Source organism: Eleutherodactylus coqui, chromosome 1 (assembly GCF_035609145.1).
Source record: "Eleutherodactylus coqui strain aEleCoq1 chromosome 1, aEleCoq1.hap1, whole genome shotgun sequence".
NCBI classification, from domain to species: Eukaryota; Metazoa; Chordata; class Amphibia; order Anura; family Eleutherodactylidae; genus Eleutherodactylus; species Eleutherodactylus coqui.
This window is the reverse complement of record NC_089837.1, coordinates 447035922-447062403: the sequence shown is the minus strand read 5'-3', so window position 1 is coordinate 447062403 and position 26482 is coordinate 447035922. Positions and strand designations below refer to the sequence as shown.

Here is a 26482-nt window from a genome sequence, read left to right as displayed (position 1 = left end):
GTAGCGCTAGTATGTGCCGGGCACTGGGCAATCTCTGGTATGAGTCTGAAGCCAGACATTGGCCTGTGCTGGTCATGTGTCAGCACTTGCCTAGAATAAAGATAGTCTGGAGTGGCCTGGGGAGGCACTAGACCCCAGAATCTCCCCGCATGCTCATTACACACCCCTGAATCACCTACACCTTGTGATCATATAACTATTGCCTGTATTGCACCACCACACTGCGCACCCTTCATTTTGCATCATGTGACACCCCCTGACCTGGTGCTGTAATAGATGACATGCAGGCTGATCACCTAGTATTTTGCATATTGTGGAATACACAGAAAGGAGCGATGATGCTCCTGACTGTTTGCTTGGAGGGACTCCATCTCCAGCGCCCCCTGCTCTACTGCTCAGGCTGCTCTCCTGTGTTGCATCCCTGTGCCCTGGGTGCAAAGCGGTAGGTAAGTCATGTGACACCAGCACCTTCCAGGAGATTGTACATTCTAGCCACTACTGCCCTGAGGAGGGGGAGCGCACAACAGGTGAGCATGTGTTGTGTGTCTTTTTTTTTTTTCTCTTTGTTTTGCAACTGCTACTCCATTCATTCCTGCTGTCTCAGGATCAGTGTGGGGCCCAGCTTTTTGACCCCTGGCAATTGGCAAGCTGTTACCTATCTTCTGGATAGGGAATAACTTTCTTTTGCACAACAACCCATTTAAGCTGGCCATACATATTAAGCCAAACTGAGTATACATGTTTATGCTAATACGGAGTGGTAGATAAGCCACTACTTCCACTGGCAGTGCCTATTCCTGTAGGAATAAAGGATCAGCCATATTGAATTTATTTGGTTTGATGGATATTTATTGTATATGAATGATGATAGCATTTTTTTGTTTCAACTTGTGAATCAAGTAAGACATGGATGGTGAATTAAAAAAGTGGATGAGGCCTGTAAGGCTGAATGCAGACGGCCAGGTTGGATTCTGACTGCGAGATTCTCGCAGCAGGATGTGACCTGTGGCTTAGCTGTCCGGCGTCTTCTCTCTGCTCCGCGGATGTGCCGGCTGGTGCACAGTGCAGAGTCGGCGCGGCAGTTCGAGCCTCGCAGAGGCTCACACTGAAATAGGACCTGCTGCGATATAATTGTGTAATTTTTCTGCGATCAAAATCGCGGGTGTCTGCATAGGATTGCATAAACCAGTGCAATGCTATGGCCGAGTGCAACAGTGGAAATTCCATGCGGAATCTCGCCCGCGGAATTTCTGCCTGTTTGCATTCGGCACATATTACATTGGTTGCACTAAGTCTTTGCCATATTTCCACACAGTACAACTTAAAACCACCAGAGTTGAGCAATATAAACAAAATTCCATACCAGCCTACCACTTGGCGGTACATCAGTATTAATAAATATTCCCTTAAAACCTTACGTAAAAGCACACCACAGCCTGAGCACAGAACATGGCCTTCGCGTTTTGCCTACAAGAAGACACAACTGACATCTGGCTAAAAGGGCGGAATAAGCACCAAGACTGAACAGTGAGGGGTGGTTGGAGAGGTGTGTTTATGTTGGCGGGCTAGCGGCTGTATGCTACAAATTGTCATCCCCCCAACAGGGTGTTACATTGTTGCTATGTTTGCATTTAAAGATTTACTTTAATCAGCTCCTTTTTCTTATAGATTACAAGCGACCAAAGTACGAGAAATGTCTGAATGAGGTCAGAATGGAAATCTTTGAGAAATTGCAACCACTTCTGAATTGCAAATTGGGTATGTACGACTCTCGGATAGACTTTGTAGATTTGAAATATATTTGAATAGACCTGACTCTAAAGGGAACTGGGCACAATACTTATGACTTAGACTCTGTGACCATCTTTCTGCACCCCTATCTGAGGGCAGCACAAGGTAGTGTCTGTCATACTCCGACAAAGCACTGTAATCAGTATCTGTGCACTAGGTTTTGAGAATTTTGCATTTTTATCAGAAGCACATGCATAAAGGACTATTTGAAGTTCTTGAGCTGCAGGCTAGCTCCCTCCAGCCAATGATTGCCTGCTTTTTGCTTATTACTGTACATAGAGAGAGAGCCGTCATTTATTGGCTGGAAGGCGGGGTGAGGGAGGCTAGCCTGCAGCTTATGAATATACAGGACTAGTCCTGTGTCTGAAAGAAATTTGCATTTTATTAGTAGCAGCCAAACTACTGCACAGATCTGCACAGCAGACCTATCACTGTAAGCAGTGTGACAGGCACAGCCTTATGGTGCTCTCAGTGAAGGCTTCAAAAATGAGTTCTTGTCCGTGTCATTGGGGGTCACCACACCTTCAGTATAGCTCCTGCCAGACACTAGAGTTAGCCCTGACTACCAGTTTATACTCCTCATGCAGGCACTGAGCTAAATTAGTTTTTGCTTTGTGTCTGTAGGAGATAGACCTGCTCTGCATGCCTTCTGTCCTTGTCTTATTTTTCCTTTCTTTCCCTTTAACTGGGAATCGGGGATTAGTTAACTAACCTGATTGTTTCTAAGTGGGGAGTGTGAACAGTGCTGCATGAGACACTGTTACTTCCTCCTCCAAGAAAACAAAGTGGAACAGAGCGGCACTAACTCTGTATCCCACCAGCCATGGAGTCGCCTGCGATTCCTGCCTGCTCATTTACCCCCACCCCCCAGTTCCAGCATCGCTCTCCACTACGTGATTGTCGCTGAGTAAGTGACCCTGCTGGTGCCCTGGGGAAACCGCAGGCTTGGTATACAAGGCTTGAAAGATGCCACTTATTTTCAAGAAACAGACATTCTAAAAGGGGATGAGGTATTGTGTTCTATGTTAGGAAAGCATACATCTTCACAGAGATTCAAGCTTCAGAGCATGGTAGTTCTGTAGAAACTGGGTAGGAATATAAGGAGAAAACAGAAAGGACCTCTTTGTAGGCATTTGCTATAGGTTGTCTGGACAAGCAAAAGATCTCTATGAACTTTCTACATCAGATGGTCAAGCTCTCAAAAACGTATGACATAGTGATCATGGGAGATTTTAACTATCCAGACATGTGTTGGGAATCTCTGACAAAAGTAATGGGTCTAACACATTATTTGCTGTTGCTGACAACTTTGTCTTCCAAAAAGTAGAAGAGAGAACAAGGGGATCTGCTATCTTGGACCTAATTCTTACCAACAGGGAGGAAATGGTTGAGGAAGTAAGGGTGGCTGGGACCTTAGGAGGCAGTGATCATGCTATCCTTGAATTTTGGATAACTGGAGGAAGACCTGAGAGAACATGAACTTCAGTGCTGGATTTCAGAAATAGGGTAGGAAGGATCCAATGCTGGATGTTCGTAAGGACAGGAATGTCCAAGAAGGATGGGACATCTTGCAAAATGAGATTCTCAAAGCACAATCGTTGATTATCCCTAAAAGAAAGAAGAATGGGAAGCATGGGATGAATTAACACAGAATGCACATGTTAAAAAGGAAAAAATGTGTATCAAATGGAAAGAGGGGGTAATATCTAAAGAAGAATATAATGTGGTCCTCAGAAACTGTAGGGCAAGTGTCAGAAAAGCTAAAGCAGATAATGAATTGAGGCTTGCAAAAGAGGCCAAAGTCAATAAAGGATTTCGGGGGTATAGCAAAAGAAGTCAAAGATGCTGTAGGATGTTTACAGGATGAAAATGGGGAATTGGCTAAAAATTATGTTGAATAGGCAGAAGTTTTAAATTCCTATTTTGTATCTGTTTTCTCTCAGAAAGTAAATGCAACATCAACTGATCGTCCCTGTGCTATTGAAGGAATAAAAGAATGCAGGCTATATTTAAGCAGAGAAATGGTGAGGGAACACTTAACTAACTTAAATGAATTCAAGTTTCCAGGTCCAGATTAATTACATCCTAGGGTCCTGAAGGAAGCAGTATAGGAAATTGCTGAACCACTCGCCCTAATCTTTGAAAATTTCTGAAGAACAGAAGTCCCAGAAGATTGGAGAAGGGCAAATGTCAGAGCGTTAAGGCAGCAGAAATGCAGTCCCAAGCTCTCCCTCATGACCTGAAGGTTGCGAGTTCAATCCTCGCATGGTTCAGGTAGCAGATTCAGCCTTTCATCTTTCTGAGGTCGGTAAAATGAGTCGGGGTTAATAAATAGCGCTGCAGAATAAGTTTGTGCTATACAATATTTATTTATTTAAACTGCATATATGCAAATACTTGGATGAGAATGGAGTAATTAACCAGAACCAGCATGGGTTTGTAACAAACAAGTCATTCCAGACTAATTTAATTTCCTTCTATGACAGAATCACGGACTTGGTTGATTAGGGAAATGTAGTAAATAAAGTACAGTATATCTTGACTTTAGTAAAATATTTGACAAAGTATCTCATACCATCCTTTATTGAAATGACCAAATTTGGGATCAACAAGGCAACTGTTAGGTGGTTCACAATTCGCTTGAGTGTTTGTACTCGGAGTGGTCATAAATGGCTGCACAACCTTTTTATAAATTATTTGGAGGGGGGATTAATAGGAAACTGATCGGGTTTGCCGACAACACAAAGCTAGGAGTGATAGCTAACACTAGAGAAGAGAGGAGATTCAAAAACATCTAGAAAAGCTTGAACAGTGGGCAGCGACTAACAAAATGCAAGGTCCTACATCTGGGCAAGAAAAGGGGGGAAGGGGGGAGAAGCACATACAGAATGGGAGGAATTGGGCTAAGCCGCAGCACCTGTGAAAAGGACTTGGGCATGCTTACAGATTGCAGGCTAAGGTCTTGTTCACACGAGCGCTGTTTTTGCACATTAGAGGCGTGTTGAAAGATTGTGTCTATATACAACCAATGGTTTCCTATAGAAGCTTACATAGGAGGGAATTTTAGACACGCAAAAAGTGTGCACCAAAGATAGGACATGGACTGCAGGTCCGTTGTGTGAGAAAAGATAGGACCTGACCCATCTTTGGTGCGTGCTTTCGTGCCTCTAATGTGTAAAAACAGTGCTTGTCTGAACGAGGCCTGAACATGAGTCCACAGTGTGATGCAACGACAAAAAAAGTAAACACAATTCTGGGATGCATTAAGAGAAGCACGGAGTCTAGATCATGTGAGGTAATTATCCCCCTCTACTCTTAGTCAGAACTCATCTAGTTTATTGTGTCCAGTTCTGGGCACCCCACTTTAAAAAAGACAAACTGGAGCAAGTTCAGAGAAGTTACCAAGATGGTGAGTGGTCTGCAAATCATGTTCTATGAGGAACGGTTAAAGATCTGGCAAGGTTTAGCTTGCAAAAAAGGCTTAGAGGAGACTTAATAGCTGCCTACAAATATCTGAAAGGTTGTCACAGTGCAGAGGGATCAGCCCTATTCTCATTTGTACAAGGAAAGACTAGAAGCAATGGGATGAAACTGAAAGGGGAAACACAAATTAGATATTAGGAAAAGCTTTCTGACAGTGAGGGTGATCAATGAGTGGAACAGGTTGCCATGGAAGGTGGTGCGTTCTACTTCAATGGAAGTGTTCAAACAGAGGCTGGACAGACATCTGTCTGGGATGATTTAGCGAATCCTGCATTGAGCAGGGGTTTGGACTAGATGACCCCGGAGGTCCCTTTCAACTCTGCAATTTTATGAATAGGATGAAGATGAGGTAGGTATGGCACAATCGCCCCTCTCCTCCATTCTTTCGCAAGTGTAGTACAGTGAGGCTCTGTACCTCTCATGACTATTCTACAGTGATATCGCCTATCTTTACCCCCTTTCATAGGAGAAATAAGGACACTACAGTTTGTCTTAAAACTACTCCATGATGGCATCCATCACCTGTCTCATTACCCCCTTTCGTAGGGGAGCAAGCCTAGTATGGTGAGATGGGGTATCTTTTGACTTTGTATCCCACACAATTGCTCATTGATAATTATCTTCTTCATTACCCCCTGCCCCTACCATAGGACGAGTAATCTATTACTACGATACTCCGCACCCCTCATGTCGACACAATTCTGACGAGCGGCATTTGCCTAGTTACCCCTTCAATGTAGGGGTAATTGTAATGCTGTCATACACTCACTCGTATCATGCTCTGATCTTTAGCCGCTCTCTCGGGCGAGAATCTGAATTACAACTGGATGCATTATTGACTGGGTTGGCAGAGGCAGCTATGAGATCACCATATTGCCAGCTCAAGGCATAAGTGCATTACACCTGTACTCTGCATTACTTGTAGCGTATACAAGTGTAAACCAACCTCATTACCCTCCTTCCCAAGAGTGTAATCCATGTCTTGCTTTTGATCTCTCCATCTGACCCAGTGCATTGACTCCTCACTTTCCACAGAAGAACTATTGTAGACTTCCTGCACTTGCTTTCTGTATGTTAAAATGGTGAATGCATGTGTTAAGGCCCATTTAGACGGGACGAAGGTCGGGTGAACTATGCCCAACACTCGCTCCAGTGCTCCTGCACAGGAGTAAGTATCGCTGGCTCACAGCGGGGAGGCTGCAGGAGATTTCTCTCCCCGCTCTCCCTCACCCCTCTCCATTCCCTTAACATAGTGGCCGTTAAGTACTGAATGTCTACTATTTACACTGAGCCATCAGCGTTCAGCTAATTGTCCATTGCTTATACAGCTGAGTGTAAATGGCAGCCGTTCAGTATTGAAAGGCCGCTATGTTAAGTCAGTAGAGAGGAGTGGAGGAGAGAAATCTCCTGCAGCCTCCTTGCCCCCCTCCTGGCCACTCTGAGAACGAGCCAGCGATGCTAACTCCCGTGCAACAGCACAGGAGCGCGTGTATGCAGGGATGAGTGTCGGGCATCGTATGCTCGACATTCGCCCTGTCAAAATGGGCCTTTAGGCAATGTCATATCCTCATCCATGGGTAGAAGAATGGCATTGCAGCTCTACTGTGTATGGGACACATTTAAGCAGTCTTGCAAACATAAGACTACTTCATTCCCTTTCTCTCCTCCCCACGCTCATAGCGGGAATAAATATATATCTGGTAACTCAGTATTTGATTACATAGAGATAAAATATCAATCGGTCCCATTACCTCCATCATATGACAAGTGTCTGGATTACTGCTAACCTCTACTCTGAACGCTTAGTCACTTCACACCCTTTATACTGGAACCGCTGGATTACTGCAAGACATGGCAAATACATGATCCACCGTCTGTCTCCTCTGGGAGCTAGTAATGTTACTGCTAGTTTCTGGTAGCATGACTATATCTGGTTACCTCATCACATTTCATGCAGTATTATTGTATGTCATTAGTTTCCATACTTGCTATTTTTGCTCAGGTCTACATGGGTGTCTGCAGTCGGGCAGTATAATGTACTTATATGCTGCTCTCTTTATGTAGGTCAACCAATATCTTCATGACCACGTGCCCGCTTGAAAGGACTGGTACTGCATTCCCTCCTTCTACTGAACCGATATTGCTATGTATCGCTCGTTCATGCTTCCATAGGCTCAGGTGTAGCAGCTACCATACTGCCTCCTTTACCTCTTTAAGGAGTAATATCTTTAGAGTTTCTCTGAACCGTATGTATTTATGCTACTACTTTGCAGTCACTTGTAGCCGGTATCACAAACCTCTTTTCCCACCTATGAACGGTTTCTAATCTTCGGGTCCTAAAAACTCTTTAAGTAGTGTGGTGGCAGTAGCTGCACAGCAGTACAGTATGGCCTGACTTCAAAAGTCAGTTCACCTGGTTTCCTGGCACTATTATCCTGATGGAAGATGCTCTCTGGAGAAGGCTTCAGCTGCCTTGTTTGTGCAACACAGAGGAACATTCTGAAAACCCTTCCTTGTTTAGGCCTGGTGAGTGAGTTCTCTTCCTGCATTGTGCAACTGCCACGCTAAGCAGTCCTCATCAGTCAACTACTGCAACCCCTGCTCTTGAAAGGGTAAGAAATTTGCTACAATCAGTGACTGAAGGCCTTCCCGTTTAGAGGTACGTCAGACAGGTACATTCCTATACATTTATCCCTAACTCCTTTCTCCAAGCATACACTCCTTTTTGGCTAGGTAGCATTCCCAAGGCTGGCAGTTCAGCAATGGACGCGACATCCCTCCTCTGGGTGCAGTAACTACGTTCCACAGACTTTCACTCTCACTGTGGTGCATTCCATGCATCTTATGTCCAGTATCTGAGTTCAAGGCACCTCGTGTGTTTATTGCCTATCTTTGACATGCGTCTTTTAATACACGTTTCAAAAGAAAACAAACTTCATACAATATGCGCCATCCACACCTCGCCCTCCCCTTATGGGTGCTGTTCTACTGGACTGCCCGGTGACACAACTTGGAGCGTCCTGATCCTCATTCTTCTCCGACACTGTTCGCTCTCCAATGGGACTATTGCCAATCTAAGGGGATTCGGGTCATTCCCTTCTATCATCCTGGTACAATTTTCATGAGAATCCTGACTGCACGTCGTTGACTAGGGGGTTCTCACTACTCTTCCGTCTTTCAGATGCCAGACCTACTTTGTTTTCTACTCTGGCTTTCTATAAGCAGACTGCAACAATGGCCTTCCTAAGTAACTGAGCAACACCTTGCTATGGCCATATTGGCAGCATCCAGCGTATTGGCAGACTTAAGCCCCATGTTACAGCTCTCCTGGCTTTCTACATACAATAGCGAACAGCCAGAGAGTCGGCCTCAACACAGCGCTCCTAACCTTATACATCTCGGAGCAGGCAGTCGGAGGGCCAGCATCACTTGTCGAGCACGGAGCACTCTATAGCATGCGTCCTGCTATTCTAGAGAAGATCCATATGAAATCTCCTTTTGGCATTGATTCAACCACAATTAGGGCTTGCCTTTTTGGCTAAGTAGCAAACCCGAGAACTTTGCAGTACTTTCCGTTTTTGCCTTTCTCACCTGTTCTTCAGCTCTTCGAGGATAGTGTATGTCTCTCCTTGCCTCCTGCAGAAATCGGTTAACCTTGGCAAACATGACTCCGATTGTACCTACCACCGCCCATATTTTTGCAGTAAGACGTACCGTTAAAGGACAGGGGCATCTTCCTACTCATTAGTGCCACCCTTCTAAAGATACAGGCGCTCTTGACAGTAGCCATCGTATTATGTGCCGCTACTGATAGGAACACTTTCCTCTCCTCACTACCTCTAGTTCTACAGAAAGTATTACTTTGCAGCTGCCGATGGACCAGTGCTTTACTTGCGCCCACTGGAAGCAACAGGCTGTCGGCACCACCTTTTCCAAGCCTCTTGGGTACAACCTTTGAATGTCCCAAAGTCGTCCTGTGTCCCCCAATGACATGGATGAGAAAACAGGCTTTTTTGTTACTTACTGTAAAATCCTTTCCTCATGTTCACTGGGGGGCACAGCAGCCACCCAGTTTGTTTCTTGCTAGCACTGCTGGTAGTTTTCTCCCCAAAAGGGATACTTTAGCTGGATTTTTACTTGGACTTATTTGTTTTGGGTTCTGGTCTGTATTAATGGACTTCATGAGTTCATTGGTTCTCTCATACTTACCAATAAACTAACTTAGCTCAGTGCCTGCAGGAGGAGTATAGCTGGTGGTCTTCACTTAGTGTTTGGCTCTTCGTGGCAGGAGCTATACCCAAGGTCTTCCTGTGTACCACAATGAACGTGACGAGAGGGATTTTACGATAAGTAACAAATAATCCTGATATTCCGGCCTTTTTTTCTTTAATTTGACCTTTAGTAGGCCATTAAAGGCCTCTCTCTTTTTTTTCCCTGTTCATTTAAATGGGAGAAAGACTGCGCTATCATTCAGGGTCACTGCACAGTATACGGCTCTGCTAGTGTCTGCATGCAACAGCCTGGAAAAACGGCTGTTTGTCGGAGATGCTGAATGTTGAACCTTTGTCAATCTTCTATTCATGACTTATCCTGATGGTTCGTCATGAATAAGAAAAAAAAGCCTGGAAAAATCCTTTTTAATTTTTATACAAAAAGTAGCAAACTAGTTGGCACTAAGCTGCAACATTTTGCAATTCACTCCTATAGAAGTGAATGGAGAGAGCTGTGCACAGTCACTGCCTCTGTTTACAGCGTGGAGATGGCACACCCCAATCTCCTCCGTTATACTCCATACGGTGCAGGTCTCAGAGGATAGAATCACATCTACCAGACATGGATATGTCTGACAGGTGTGAATACCTCTTTAAAGGATAAAGAAACTTTTTACAAACTTTTGACATGTCCTAAGTTTTGATCTACGGGGCCAAAGTGCCGAGAACCCTATCGATGGCTAAAACGAACAGAAAGAAAAGCGCTCATCTCAGTGCTCTGCACACTTGTCTGTCTGTCACTGCTTGGAGCAGTATACTGGCTTCACAGTCTATGTGGTCCATACACTGCTTGCAATGGCATCTAAACGGCACAACACTCAGAGAAGCGCTTTTACCTGTTCGGTTTAGCGATCAGTGGGGATCTCAGCACTTGGATCGTCACTAATCAAAACGTTGGCCATGTCAAAAGTTTGTAGAAATTTTAGTTGCATTTTTAAGCAATGATTTAATACTGAGCTGCTTCCATAGTCTTTACCACATTTGATAGTTATGTTTTCTTTCATTTCAGTTTAATATGCATTTTGTCTTCTTTCTCTATATGAAGCACAAGTATTGTTGGGGTTACACACTTGTGACAGCTTTTTTGTTATTGCTGGCAAATCCCCATTGTCATTCCTGCAACCTTTACAACCTTCTGAACACTGGTACCGCCGCCACGCTTTGACTTTTTTTTTACCACTGCTGCAGAACAGGGCGAATCTTATGTACCCTCTGCCGTTAAGCGGTGCAGAGTTGGAGGCATGCTGCTTGTGGGTTTGCTATTAGTCTATAGGCTGCTTCGTATAAAATGTAGGCATAAATGAGACAACTCGGGCTTTGAGAAAATTTGAACATGCTGGATCAGATTAAAGGAAGGCTGCAGTAAGCGTACCGTAGGATATATGCAGTAAAAACACATTGTGTTTTAAGATGTTGCTGATTAAACCAACTACAGAATAAATACGCATTGGGCAACTGTAGTTCAGAACAACCTACTTTTAGAGAATTTAATGTAAACCAATTTATACCCCGCAGACCCTTCGTTCTGTATATACCCATAATAATTTTTTGATATTTGCCTATAGAATAGGAGCTCTCCTGGATACACTGCTATCTATATAGGCACCATCCAATGTGAGCACAAACGAGTAACCCTTTTAGCATTATAATCAAGTAGGTATAGGAAGGTCCCTACCTATAGAAAAGTGTATTGCCTTCTGGTGCTGAATGGGTTAATTACACTGTATAAAATGAGAGAACCTATTTCTCCAGCTTATTAATGTTTCTTTTCTCAACAGGAAAGAGAGAAAGCCCGGTCTTTGCGTTTCCATTACTACTTGGACTGGACCCCGAGACGGAGAAACTTTATATGCATTCGTTTATGTGGCAGTTTAAGTGCGAGGCCTGTGGCTATAGCTACCAGCAGAGGTAACGGCAAAGATTCAGAGCTGCAACCTTAGAAATGTGTTGTACAGTGTTTATAGGAGCACTGAACCGAAAAATGACTTTTAAAACAAAACGTGAAAACAGTATTTGCTCTAAAGGGGTTTTCCAGTGAAATACTATTGATGACCTAATTCTAAGGATAGATCATCAATAGTTGATCGGCTGGGAACCCCCACCGATTAGCTGAGCGGGCGCATGCCATCAGCACTGCAAATACAGAGGTCAGAGCGGAAGCCTCCGCTCCAAGCTCTTGTGTAGTGGCCAGCGCTGGTAACTGCAGGCACGGCTCTCATTGAAATCAGTGGGAGCCATGCCTGCAGTTACATGCGTCGGCCACTTACTGCTTCCATTCCGACCTCTGTGTATTTGCGCCGCTGACAGCATGCGCCCGCTCAACTGATCGGTCAGGGTCCCAGCGGCGGATCTCAGACGATCAATTATTAATGACCTATCCTTATCCAGATAAACATGCAGGACTGTCAAAATAAAAACGGACAGCTGTCCGTTTTTATTTTGTCTGGGATATATAATAAAGATACGCTGTTTTTTTCAAAATCTTCTCGTGGTGGATATCCTCTTCGCATTAAGTAATTTGCCAGGTGCTGCGGGTCTACAACGCTTTTTTCTACCAACTATCTACTTTCCTCCTCAATTTCTGCTGTAGAAGGGCTAGGCTTAGAGTATTCTGTATGTTCAGTGTCCTCTTGGGGCCCCTTCACACGAATGAATGCACAAAAAAGCTTGCGTGAGCACAATGCACTGCTGTGCTTGCTCCTGCCCATATGACTATGCTTTTTGTGCTCGCAGGGCCATTTCACATGGTCGCGGGACATACTCTTGCTGTGACTTTTTTTTTTTTTTTTTTTTTTTTTTTAAAGGCTATCTAGGCTAATCAGTTTGATGTGTTTTTTTTTTTTTTTTTTTATCCCTGCAGAATTGCGCGGAGTATTGTGCAATTGCAGGGTATTGATTGCGCATTTGTGCGCCACCCATGGACTTAAATGAGACTTTTGGTGCACAAATGCGCACACAGAGCATGCTGCATTTTTTTCCATGTGAAATGTGTGTGCAAAGAAACAGAGCGAGCCCACTGAAATCAATGGTTTTTATTGTCTACGCATTGCGCACACAAACATGCTTGCGTGAAGCTGCCCTTGGCGCTTCTGCACAGTGACAAGGGCAATATCGGGCTGTGATTCGTGGCCCGATATCGCCCTCACAGTTCTTCTGAAAATCCCTGGATGCGAGACGTTTTCACAAGAAAACCGCCTCGTGCCGCTGTGGGGCTCCCTTCATCGCCGCCGTAGCTGTCACACAATGGGCAATATTGCAAAAAGAACGGACATTCTGTAATGTGTTTCCTGCATTGCTATGCAGGGAAATGTCGCAAATGTGAATGAACCCATTCAAAAGAATGGATTTCTTATTTGTGTCTCGCAACACACAAATATCGCACAATTTTCTTGCCAGTGTGCAGGAGCCCTGAAAGTGACATACTGTCCTGAACAAAGATGGCCAGGCTGCTTTTCTGACTACCTGATGCACACTCTGCATTAGTTTGCAACATTAGTCTAAGACTTTATACCTGCTTTGACTGAGCAGTGCTTCACACATGAGCAACGCTGGCCTGTCAGAGCAGCATGTAATATCTTACACACGGACTACCTGATAGACTATAGTGCATACTAATGCACAGAGAGGCTGTGCAGCAATCTGTTTGCCCCAGGACCAGAGGGTTGCTTTAAAAAATCTGGAACACTAATCACTAGTGTTTTTAAAAATGCCTCTCATGACATGCCTGCTTTACTAAATACTGACATTGCTCATAAAATAGCAATTCTGAAGCATCTTTTCCTAAGATTCTGCATTGTGCTGTTCCTCATTTCACCCATTAAGGACCAAGCATTGTAAATTTACAGCGCTTGGCCCTGGGCTTTAATCACAGCTGATAGTACAAATGTGACACAGGATTAATGCTCTTGTAAGGCCGGGACCCGGAGGAGGCAGAAGCTGTTTTTAACCACTTTTGCCTTCTCTCCTGCAGGCTACATAGTGCTCAGTAAAGTGCAATGTAGTGAAAAGTGATAGTGGAAGTGTTACTTCGCTATTCAACCCGGCAATCATGTGACCGCTGGGTGCCCCCTGCCGCTGCAGAGCTGCAGGGTCCTAGTAGACCTAGATTAGCTCTATTAGTGATTGTCATTACAGGGGGATGTTTTCCACTGTAACCAGGGCTCCTATGGATGCTCCAGATACAGTGGAAACGTGTGAGATAAAGACAGTCATTATTTTTTTATTTTTTAAGCTTTTTACTTCTAAAAAAACTGACACAAATTAAGTGGACAAATAAATAAATACATTTAAAAAAAAATAGCACTATATGTAGCGGAGAAAAGGCTCCAAAAACCGCCATATGGGTAAAACCCCTAAAGTATCTGGCCCTTATGGACTGAAACACTTTGGTCCTTAAGTGGTTAAATTAAACTAAACTTTTGACATGTCAGAAGTTTTGATTGCTGGGGTCTGGGTGCTGAGACCCCCACCAGTCACGAAAATGAAAACTCTTAACTGAAAACTGTGCTTCTTTGGCTGTCATTGCCAGTGGCGTATGGCTTCCATAGACTTTCTGTGAACCACATACACCTCCCAGAGCAGTGATGGAAACAGCCAAATGGACATGGTGCTGCGATGGAACATTTTGACCTATTCACTTTAGCAATCTGTCCTCTCCTTTCACTAGTACACATCGCTCAATGAGTGCTATGTACTAAAAAGTGGAAGTGTTTCTTTCACTATGCGAGAAATAGGGCACAATAGGGACCGTGATCAGCTCTACCAGTGACTAATGTCACTACAGGGGATGTTTTCCCTGTAACTGGGACTCCTATGGATGTCCCAGCTGCAGTGGGAAAGATGTCAAATAAAATAACAAAAAACATGTGAATGACCCCCGGAGGTCTTAGGCCTCATGTCCACGGGGAAAAGAAGAATTAAAATCCGCAGTGGATTTTAACTTTTCTCCCGCCCGCGGATCCGCACCCCATAGGGATGCATTGACCACCCATGGGTAGATAAATACCTGCGGATGGTCAATAAAAGGGAATTAAAAAAAATATGGAGCATGAAAAAAAATGGGCATGCTCCATTTTCGTGCGGGTCTCCCACGGGACCGGCTCCCGCAGGCTTCTATTGAAGCCTATGGAAGCCGTCTGGATCCACGGGAGACCTAAAATAAGAATAAACTTACCCGAAGCGGACCGGGCAGATCTTCTCTTCTTCGCGTCCGGATACTCTTACTTCGGCCCGGCGGATCCGCCGGCTGAAGAAAGAAGATCCGGCCATGAAGAAAAGACCTTCCCGGTCCGCTGCGGGTAAGTTTATTATTTATTCTTATTTTCCGCTCTCATGTCCGCAGGGCAGGAGGGACCCGCTACGGATTCTCCATGAAGAATCCGTAGCGGGCCTGATTTTCCCCGTGGACATGAGACCTAATATGATGTCATGGGGGACATATAAAAAGAATAGGACTGGCAGCATGCAGGGATGCAATAGAAAATATAATTTATTGCCCCATCACAGACAGACGTAAATGGCACCGCTTCGGCCTTCTTCATATTTATGTCTGATGGGGCAATAAGTTATATTTTCTCTTGCCTCCCTGCATGCTGCCAGTCCTATTCTTTTTATGTTGACTCTCAATAGGAGTTTTTTTTGCTTTTGAACTCCCTTTCTGGCTGTTGCATTCAGTGGCCTGACCCAGTGTGGGACATCATTTGGTGCTGCTGGTACAAGACATTTTTTTGTATCCTGGTCATGGGGGACATAGAGAGTAAAAAAAAAATAATTGCATAAAGAAGTAAAACAAAATTACAGAATAAAATAAAATAAATATACATAGAATATAATCCAAAACAGTCGTCGTACGCACCCTGTAATCCAAAACATCCATATTGTATATCAAAACGTCCCAAACAAAATAATGACCTTGTTCCCGTAATTTATTTTAGTGTAACTATACTAATTTTAAAATCCTTTTTTTAGCTTTTTACCCCTAATTAAACTAAAAAATGGAAAAAAGTCAGTGAAAGATATTTAAAAAATAGCCCTATGTGTAATGGAAAAAAAATCCAGCAAAAATAATTTTGGTAGCTGAGGGGAAAAAAAAATAAAGCAGTTAAACCACCACATGGGTAAAATCCCTAAAAAGTGTCTGGTCCTTAACCCCTTCCTGCTCCAGGACGTACATTTACGTCCTGGAGCGTCGGAGTATGTATGGAGAGAGGTCGCGGGGCGGTCCCAGTGGAAATCTTGTGGGTTTTTTTTCGCTGTGTCAAAACCGCGAGATTTCCGCTGGGAATACCGTGTTTCCCTGAAAATAAGACAGTTTCTTAATTTTTGTTCAAAAAGGTTTAACTTTTTTACATGTATAGCTGCCTGGACACTATTTAAATTGACTTTTTTAATTAATTGTTAGCAGGGCTTAATTTTGGAGTAGGGCTTATATCATGATTTTCCAGAATTTTTGAGGATGCAAAATGATTTTTCAGGCTTATTGAGGATGCTTGAAATGTCTTATTTTCAGGGTATGTCTGATTTTCAGGGAAACAGGGTATATACCGTGTGACTCCAGCCTAGAACTTACAGCAGTTTTGGTTAGTGGCAGTAACACAGATGCTAAAATGTCCCCTATTATGGCTTTGTGTAAGTGGCATTGGGAGGCTTTTCTAGTAATGCTGGACTTCTGTTTGTTTTTGCACTGAGTTACAGTTTGACTGCGTGCAATATCTTGTGGTAAGCAGCTCTTTCCATACTGATGCTGTTGCTCTCTTCCTATTTGCAGATGCCAGAAGACATTGACTACATTCACAAATGTAGTTCCAGAATGGCATCCTCTGAATGCTGTACACAGCGGGCCGTGCAACCAGTGTCAGGATACGGAGCAAAAACGCTCAATGGTTCTGGAAAAGTAAGAGGTTTCCCCTTAGTACTAGTAATGCTGTAATACTATAACATCCGACTGCTGAGCTCAGAGCGGATGACTTTGTGATAATGGTGAATACACTGTATGAGATTTATTGGATGGGCAAAGCGAAGAGGGTTTAATGTTAAAGTATAACTGCACTTTCTAAAAACTTTTGACATGTCAGAAGTTTTGCTTGCTGGGGTCCGGCTGCTGAGACCTCCACAATCACTAAAATGAAGCGGCTCAGCGCTGATCAGCGTGTTGTCACGGCTTGCTGACTGAAGACTGGCAAATAGAATTTGCTAACAAGCGGTGACAGCGCTCGATAAATGCTTCAGATGGCTCATTACAGCAATCGGGGGGGGGGGGGTCTCCCCAGATAGTACCCCAGAGATCAAATCTTTTGACATGTCAAGTTTTTAGAAAGCACAGTTCCACTTTAACACTGTTTAACATCTTCTGGGCATGCTACGTTTATAGTGAGTCTCATTAACCCCTTAAAGCGTTTCACAGTTGTTGGGTTTTTGTTTTTTCTCTGTTAAAACCCCAGCCCCCATGCATTTAAATACCCAGCAAATACTTGCCTCTCCCCTCTGCCATCATCAGGTTGCCCCAGTCTTTTTTATGGGATGTCAGGCTGCTGTAGCCAATGAAAGTTCAGCTATCTATTACTGAACACTGTCATTGGCTGCAGTAGCTGGTGACCTCCCTTAAAGAGGTGGGACTGCAGCCTATAAACAACCAATAGGCACTAAGGACCAAGCAGCAGTGTAGAAAGAGAGAAAAAACAAACCATCAGAAAAAAGAGATCCGCGCTCACAGAAAAAATGCACTGAGGACAAATTCACATGTAGACAGTGGTGAGATGAAACACTTACTTGGAAGGAGGGGGGTATGATGCACAAATGCCCCCTCCTCAGAGTGTCCACCACAAGGTATAAAGCTAGGCTTCAAGTCACCAGATGATTCTCCAATCGTTTGAGATCAAACAGAACTTTTAATACGGCAACGCGTTTCGGTGCAGAATAGAGCACCTTTCTCAAGCCATTAACACATAAAACAGTATACAATGCAGATATTTATACACAGTTAAGAACAGGCAATTAAGAAAAGACAAACCCCTCCCATGTTCATCTGTGCTGTGTGTCCAGCATTCCCCAGGCTGGGCGTGCACTGATGACATCAGCGGCACCATGTGATCCGGGCGTGCACTGATGTAATACTCAAATGCAATAACCTAATTGCCGGGCGGGAGGGGAGGGAAAGGGGAGGAGCCTAATGATGCGTTCTGCATCATAGAGTTACGTGCTCGGCAATTAGGTTATTGCATTTGAGTATTACTGAAATGTCAGTTCACCTTCGGACATTATTGTGAGTTAATTTAAATGTATGTCTCATCTTAGATACTTGATTGGTGCATATAAAGTACGGCTACCAGATCATATGGTGCCGCTGATGTCATCAGTGCACGCCCGGATCACATGGTGCCGCTGATGTCATCAGTGCACGCCCAGCCTGGGGAATGCTGGACACACAGCACAGATGAACATGGGAGGGGTTTGTCTTTTCTTAATTGCCTGTTCTTAACTGTGTATAAATATCTGCATTGTATACTGTTTTATGTGTTAATGGCTTGAGAAAAGTGCTCTATTCTGCACCGAAACGCGTTGCCGTATTAAAAGTTCTGTTTGATCTCAAACGATTGGAGAATCATCTGGTGACTTGAAGCCTAGCTTTATACCTTGTGGTGGACACTCTGAGGAGGGGGCATTTGTGCATCATACCCCCCTCCTTCCAAGTAAGTGTTTCATCTCACCACTGTCTACATGTGAATTTGTCCTCAGTGCATTTTTTCTGTGAGCGCGGATCTCTTTTTTCTGATGGTTTGTTTTTTCTCTCTTTCTTCATTATATCTGGGGGAGTTCTTCCTCTAGAACCCCCAGCCTGTATCTGCAGCTCTCCTTTATTTTGAAGGATTGGAGCACTGAGGAAAAGACACTCTGTGACCGCATCCACACAGCGTTTTTTGTGTGGACTGGATCGACCTGTGGCGCTCTCCACTTCTTTCTACTTCCAAGCAGCAGTGTGGGACACTGCAGGGAGTGGGGAGACTTTTTGCTAATGGTGAATACACTGTATTAGATTTATTTGATGGGCAAAAGCTAAGAGGGTTAAAGTATAACTGCACTTTCTAAAACTTGACATGTCTTAGCATGGGGTTTAATTTATTATCCAGACAAACTTTCAAGACCTTATTCCCCCACCACCAAATATTTTCTCTCATTCTCACTCTGTAATATGTAGTCCCACCTCTTACAAAAACCGACCACCAGTTCTGCCCCTTTTAATATACACAATACTGTCTGGATCAATCCCTCCAGCCCTTTATATACAATGAATCTCTCAATTAAAACGAAAGTTACATTTCGCAATAGCTTTTGCAAAAAGGGCAACACCCTCAACCCTTAGGGCGCATTCACATGAACGTATATAGGCTCGGTTTTCACGCCGAGTCGATATACGTCGTCCTCATCTGCAGGGGGGGGGGGGAGAGGATGGAAGAGCCAGGAGCAGGAACTGAGCTCCCGCCCCCTCTCTGCCTCCTCTCCACCCCTCTGCACTATTTGCAATGGGGAGAGGCGGGATGGGGTGGGGCTAATTATCAGAACTTAGCCCCGCCCTGTCCCGCCTCTCCCCATTGCAAATAGTGCAGAGGGGCGGAGAGGAGGCAGAGAGGGGGCGGGAGCTCAGTTCCTGCTCCGGCTCCAAGGGACACTTCTAGGCTAATCTCCTCCAGAGTTGATGAGTACCTTGGGCATTACATACCCATCCCTTCCCAATATAGGCATCTCCCACCATTGATTAAAAAATGGTAGATCTACATGGTAGATTTGGAGTGTATCCACACCAAAATCCACATCATATGGCACGAGTTTTGATGTAGATGTACAGCAGATTTCATCCTTTACAATGGACGGCTTGATGTCTGCTGCTGATCCACAACGAAATCTCCATTAAAATCTGCATCAGAATCCAGACCTTGTGGAATTTGCAGTTTTTGGTACAAAAATTCAGCACCAAATCCACTATGGACGCACCCACTGTAAGCAAGATTAGGAATATGTATGTACTAACAATTGCTTCTACTACCTAACTGGACAGATTGATATCCCTGAAGTTTAAGTGACTTAGGGTTATACTGTGATTCTTAAGGGTTCCCTTAATTTCTTGAGCAGTAGGCTTTCTAACAGTACACATGGGGGGAGGGAGGTGGCTGGGTTCTCGACTCCAACGGGATGTCATATATTAAAGGGGTATTCTGGTTTCAACAAGTTATCCCATATCCAGGTGATAGGGGATAATTACCAGATTGGTGACGGTCCGACCACTATGACCCCCCCCCCCCCCCCCTCCCTTCCCTACTGATCACAAGAACGGGGACCCAGTTGGTTCCTGAACGAAGGACGCACAGGTTGGGCAGAGGCATTGCGCTGCATTGATTTCAATGAGGGCACTAAAGATTCTAGAGTCAAGCACTCAGGAATTTTTGGTGCTCTCATTGAGATCAATGGAGTGCAATGCCTCTGCCCAACCTGTGCTTAATGTCACATTAATGCAAGGATATTAGAACCTGAAATCTTATCAAATTTGTCAGAACATTGTGACTATAGGTGACCTGCACATCTTATGTTGTCATTTTTTTTCCTCTTGTAGGCTGAATGAGATATTCATGGTTCACTTTGTGGGAGGTTTGCCGAACAACGATCTGAACGAATATTCATTTCAATTTAAAGGCCATTTATATGAAGTGAAGGCAATAATTAAATTTCGGAACAAACATTTCTCCACTTGGATATCAAATACTGATGGTGAGTGTCAGATGCAAAAAAAAATAATTTTTTTTATTATAAAGTTGTGTTTTTTTTCATGTTATGCAGTTGCAGGAAAAAAAATAAAAAAAATATGCAGGATAGGGCACCCCTGGGGTTTTCTACAGTCTGTATCATATATGTTAATGTATGTGGTCCGGGGCTGATAGTGACTATTTCCTGACAAATGGAAAGGTAACACCCCGCTGTCAATGTATCCATACGTTTTCAGAAGGAATAATGGAGGAACGGCACAATGCAGAGTTCTGAGAAAAGTTGCTCTTCAGTTGTTTTATGGGGAATACATACATTTAAAGAGTAACTGCAAAGCGACATGTCAAACGCTTTGAGTATTGGGAGACCCACTGATCGCTGAGACGAGGGGACTGTGGCGCTCACTCCAGCGCAGCTCCCCTAAGGCCGTCTTTCCTGCCTATTGGCTCCACTCAGCAGCCAAGACAAACAGAGGCTTATAAATCTCTTCTGTCTGTACACCTGTTTTTTTTTTTTTTTTTTTACTGAAAACTCGATGTTTCTATTGTTTCTGAAAACAATCCTGTTTTTATTTTCTCCGCCAGGTACTTGGCTTGAATCTGATGACCTTAGAGGTTCTTTCTGCAGAAGGTACCAGAAATTCAGAGTCCGAGCTGATGACCTCCATATTGTCATTTGGGAGAGAAGTAATGGAAAGACCTTGTCGGAAAATGTGCAGCTTGATACAGCAGAACAAGATTCAGAGTATAATTCAACAAACCTATCCATGGCCTCTCCAGATCAGACACTTTCTTCCATGGCTGCTGCTGAGCTTTCCCAACAGGTTGCTCCTATATTGCCCTCTGTTGCTTTAAACACCTCTAATCCACTTGCAGGTATGGAAGGTTATACCGATGATGACGTCATAACGCTGACATTAGTTGAAGTACCCCTCGATGCAAATGGCCGTCCTGTTGAAACAGTTCCTGAGCTTCAGCAAACTAATACTTGCACCACTCTCAAGGAAGCAAATCAAGGGGAAAGTATGCACACAGTGCAGCCTGAAAGTCAAGGGGACTATGCATTGGAGTCGGAGGAGATGGATGATGCAAATGTAGAGCCTGCACCCCTCAGGAATTGTAGAGTTGTGCTAAGTCCTTTAAAACAAAGCCCTTTAAAATCAGCTAGTGAAGCTGTTGCAACCAGCACACCCATTCAGCAACCCTGTAATACCAAGACAAGCGCCGCCGGAAACTGGATGACTCGATTGATCAGCAATAATAAAACCATTTTAAATTCGGATCCCCTTGCAAATAAGAATATTCTAGCGCTCAAAAAGTGTTCTCCACTGAAGGAAACGGATGTAAGCGGTGTTCCAAAAAAGGCTCAGAACTTTAATGGCTTTCAAGGCCGAAATTTGGGCAAAACTGGTCTGTTGGAATCTCATATATTCTCATTAAATATTGCAAGTAAGCCACATTTCAGCCCTCCAAAGGAAAAGGGAGCGCCAATAGCTAAACCATTGTCTGCGCCTACAGCTTCAGGTTTTAGGATGCCAGGGAGCAGGAGTTTAGATTATAGCAAACTGTTAAAGGAGGAGGGCTCATCCAGAGATGATAAAATACGTAAACTGAGGCTGAAGCTACTGAAAAAGTTGAAGGGCAAGAAAAATGAGCTGGCTGCATTAGAAAAGTTGGCAAAAAAGCAACAAAGGGGCCCGCTTGGTGAGCAGGCTAGTGGTGGTCCTCACGGTGGTTTTAATCGGAAGGAGCACCTCCGGGGCTTTTGGCAGGAGCTGCAAGAACATATAGACAATGCTGATAATGAATCGGTTTGCACTATGAGCTCCAGCACTTCGATATGTAGTAGTCCTGGAGATGCGGAGTTCTTTTCTGAACTTTTCTCACCGTCGCCTGGAAGCCAACCAAGTGACAGCAATTATCTGGAGATGTTGGCTGACGGCTGTGGAATAGCGGCAGCCGGCCAGTCGCAGCAGGCAAATGGCCATCAGGGAGAAGCAGGTGCCCTACAGTCCACCTCCGGAAGTAATGCCTGCTCTACATCCACCACACAGAACGGCTCTTCTAGAGACGAATCATTAAATCTTATGTCAAATTCTACTTTAACAATTCTGAATGAAGAGAATAGTTATTTCAATTTTGATGATTTCTTCTAAACAGTTTGTCTTATTGGCCAAATATACTTTCATGGCAAGTTCATACAATGCAGTAGGGTTGCAGATTTTTCTTTTTCTCTTGGCTCAAACCAAAGTGGATCCTAAAGAAGTAAAACGTTTGAAGGAAGAATGGGATTCCATACACCCGTGGGACCTCAGTAGTTCCTTATGGAAACAAAAGTTCTGGGCGGCCATGTTGGAATTTTTCCAGTTCTTTTCCTCTCATAAGGAAACCTTGAGGTTGTGGTATTGGTGGGCTTCTACCATGGCCTGCAACAACCCAAAAGTTGTCCTGCAGTACTAACCTAATCCCACTTTAAAACACAAACTAAAATCACTGTATTGTGTGGATCTGGCATCAAAGTGTGACCTCACCAGTACAGGAGCGGTATACAAATTGTGTAATGGGTCTGTGTTCTGCACCTTATAGTTGGTTCACCTCACAGTGCAGTGGAAAGCCATGTTCCCCAGTTGAGCCCAAGAGGCTTGTGTGCAACTTGCATTGGAAACCACAGGGATATGTGTCTGATACACGGACGGCCCACACATTAACATACATTTGCATGTTCTAATTCTCGTCTCTGATATGGACAAGAATATAAGACATGCGATGAGTTGTTTTTTCTTGTTGATCTGCGTTAAAAAAGTGTATAGTCCCCTAGGCTATAGTGGGTGCGAGTGCTGTCTGTGAATTAAGACCCAGATACATTAGTGTGTCTGAAGCCTTACTTTGATGTGACTCGTATGCAAACCTTTTCAAAAGTCTGGTCTCCTAGTAGCCGAGGGTCAGCCTTCATTTTCAAAATTGCCCTAAGCAGATCAAAATCCACCTTTTTTCTGCTGCAAGAAAGCTACTTTCAGCCCTGTGGATCTAAGGTGCCAGCAGGTAAATGGTCTCGGTGATGTATTTTCTATAAAGCAGATAAGGTGCAACTTACTTAAAGGGAGCTAAAATCCTTACTCGGCCTTACAGTATAAGAACCTTCACTTCTGGCCTGGTTATTGCCCTGGGCACGTGTAGAAGTGACCCGGTCATTTTTGTGGACGTTTGAATCCTACGCCTTTATTATTTCACGGCGCGTGTAAAACAGATTTAACATTCAAAAGTCACTCACTATTAATGCCTAAAGGCTGCGGACACCTTTGTGGAGACAACTTTGTTCAATTTTTGCTATCTGGTTATAAATAAAGTTTCACTTGTGTTCTGCTGCTTCTACATATCACTGTATGCAGACACTGGAGTTGAAGTCTTAGTAGAAGATCTATCAGTGAGGCTAAAGCCCCATTTACACGCAAAGATGATCTCTCAAAAGACAGCTTGAGTGATTTTGTTTTAAGCGATCATTTTGCATAGCTACTAATGGGCACTAATGCCTATTAGTAGCTTATTAGCTTCATTTGCATGTAAATAAAGCTTCCTTTACTGTATGCAGATAACAGATCACTCGCTGTTATCTGCATACAGCTCCATTGTTCTCCTGCGGGACAGCAGCTGAAAACAATGTGATCAGCGCTCCCGTGGAGAATCACAGCGTGCAGTCCCTGCTATCAGCTGGCCGGCTGAACAATGATTTTTATGTTGAACTAAAAATCATCATTCGGCTGCAAAGCTAATGATGGTAGCATTTACACGCAACGATTATCGCTCAAAAGACATCGTTTGAATGAATTTTGAGCGATAATCGTTGTGTGTAAATGGGCCATTAGTTTTCAGCCCTTCTCTCCTTTGCTGCAACTTCTTATCAGCTAATTTATGACAACTAATGTAAGGTAAGTTTGTGGTTATAAATTAGCTGATAAACTGCCGAAGGAAACGAAGCTGTCAGTCCATCCTCACTGACGGATCTCCTATTGAGACTTGGACTGCGGTGTCTATATACAGTGATATGTAGAAGCTGCAGAAGACAAACTAAAATGCATGTATTTTAGGGTGACAGTCAGTTTTGCAGGTTTGGTTAGCACCCCACCACCAACGTGCCCGCAGCCTTTATAGCAGTTGATGTTCAGAAGTTGCATAAATGGAAATAAATGAACCCTTTGTGGGTCCAAGTAGGCCTCAGAAGTTTGGCATTTTTTGTTAAAATATCACATGGCTTACTTTAACCCCTTAGTGCTGGAAGACTTTGTTTAGCAGCTGCCTGACGTCCGTTACTGTTCACTGATAGAAAACTATGCAGTCAAAAACTCCACTCAAACTTCTTTTTTTTTTTCTTAAATGCTGACATTTTGCTTGCGCCGCCTCGCTGTTACCCGTTCACTACATTGCACATTATGTTTTCCCTTTTGTTAACGGAGGCTCTGTCTGTAGAATTCCTGGCGTGACTTGAAATTTGTATGATTTTTTTGTTGCTAGTTTTTCCTTTCAAAGCAAAGGTCTTCTGTATTATCTGTACATTTACATGTCTTGTTGTAAAAATGTTTGTTTGAAATAATAAAAACCTTTTTGACTATCTACATGGCTTCTGTTTTATGTATATAATGAATGTGAACAAAAGTTGGCCCAAGTTATGGATAGTTGAGAACATAGCTGTTAGCAGTCAACAGAATGACCTCATTCAGCTATCTCTGGTGTACTGCCCCATTAAAGAATCTCACTTCTAGCTGTTTTGCCACAGGAAGCAGACAGCTCTGTACATTGTGCAATTGCCCGGATTGATACTGCAGGCTGAGTTCCATTCATTTCAATAGGACTCAACCTGCAGTACCATCCTGGGCCACTGCAATGTATAGTGTGGTCTGCTTCCTGCAGAAAAAAAACGTGTAGAAGTGGGACATTTTAAATTGTGCTTCAGAGGGGAGTTGCTGTTCGTTTTAAATGGTTCTGTCCTCACAATAAACAGACCTGACATAATAGTATGAAGCCATTATATAGGACAGCATGTTTAACAGATCAAGCGCCATAAAACCTTGTGCTATCTGGTTAATAGCAGTTTTGAGCCTGCTGTATTGAGATGGGGAGCAGGAGGAAGTCCAGACTATTGATTAAGGCCCCCTATCCACGGGCATTGCAGTTCCAGGAGCGGCAGACGGATCTCCATGGTCAGCCTAATCTGACAGGCTGACCGGAGAATCGCAATGATTCTCCGCTCGTGGACATGGGGCCGTCGCCTTTCATAGCAACGCTATGGAAAGCTTTAGACGGCGTGATTCAACGGCGATTTTACCACCAGCTAAATCACTGCAGTGGACAGGGGGCCTTACTTGTGTAAACAGGCAAGCCTCTGCAGGGACTCCTGTAGAAGATCCCCAAATGGTGTGGATTTTGTGCACTTGCCACTGGTTTCATACTTTGCATTACATCTGTGCTGAAGATCTGCAGCATAAACTGACTTGCTGTGGATTCTTTCTGCAGCGTGCTTATTTTTCATATGCAGTTCCACTGTGGAAAACTTCCAGCGCTTGTTTGTCATGCAATCATATTTTTAAAAAAAACTGGAAAAAGGGAATCTACAGAAGAGGGGAAAAGCCCAATATCCTGTTAACCCTTGTGTGGTACCATGAAGTCTCTGATTCCTGTTTTATAGTGACTCGGGAGAAGTTTTGATCGGTGGGGGTCTGGGTGCAGAGACCTCTACCAGTTTGTAAAATAAGTAAAAGAGCTCATCCGACCCCTGTACTCCGCTGTATCTGCCAGGTCTGTGGGCCCAATAGAAAGGCCATGCAGTCCTTATACCGCTGATGACAGCTGAACGTGCACAGTGTTCAGATGAGTGTTTTTGCCTGTTCGTTTTTGCAATTGGTGGGTCTCTGCAGCCAGACTTACCGATGACCTGTCATTACTGTAAGATTATCAGAAAAGTCACAGAAGTCAGACTATGTCAAAAGTTTTTAGTTACCCTTTAATTCTTCAAGAGCAGAATACAAAACAAGGTTGTCTGCACGCAGGCGGATATTTGCTGCAAGATCTGCGGTCGGCGTCCGCAGCAAATGCCGCCTGTTACTTCCTATAGAGATACGCTGCTTCCTACACGAGCGGAAATCAATTGTGATTTCCGCTCGTGGCGTAAAAATTGCTGCATGCTCCATTTTC

General features: G+C 43.8%; 1 protein-coding gene across 1 annotated transcript in view; it reads left to right on the top strand.

Annotated features, from left to right (window-relative positions):
• The window catches only part of USPL1 (ubiquitin specific peptidase like 1), a 37820-nt gene extending 12914 nt beyond the window's left edge, over window positions 1–24906 (top strand). The window contains exons 5-9 of the mRNA XM_066583105.1: window positions 1669–1758; window positions 11324–11453; window positions 16312–16437; window positions 20149–20303; window positions 20882–24906. Coding sequence (XP_066439202.1) covers window positions 1669–1758; window positions 11324–11453; window positions 16312–16437; window positions 20149–20303; window positions 20882–22452 — 2072 coding nt within the window. The 3' untranslated portion in view covers window positions 22453–24906. The remainder of the gene's footprint in view (window positions 1–1668; window positions 1759–11323; window positions 11454–16311; window positions 16438–20148; window positions 20304–20881) is intronic.
• The last annotated feature ends 1576 nt before the right edge of the window (window positions 24907–26482 follow it).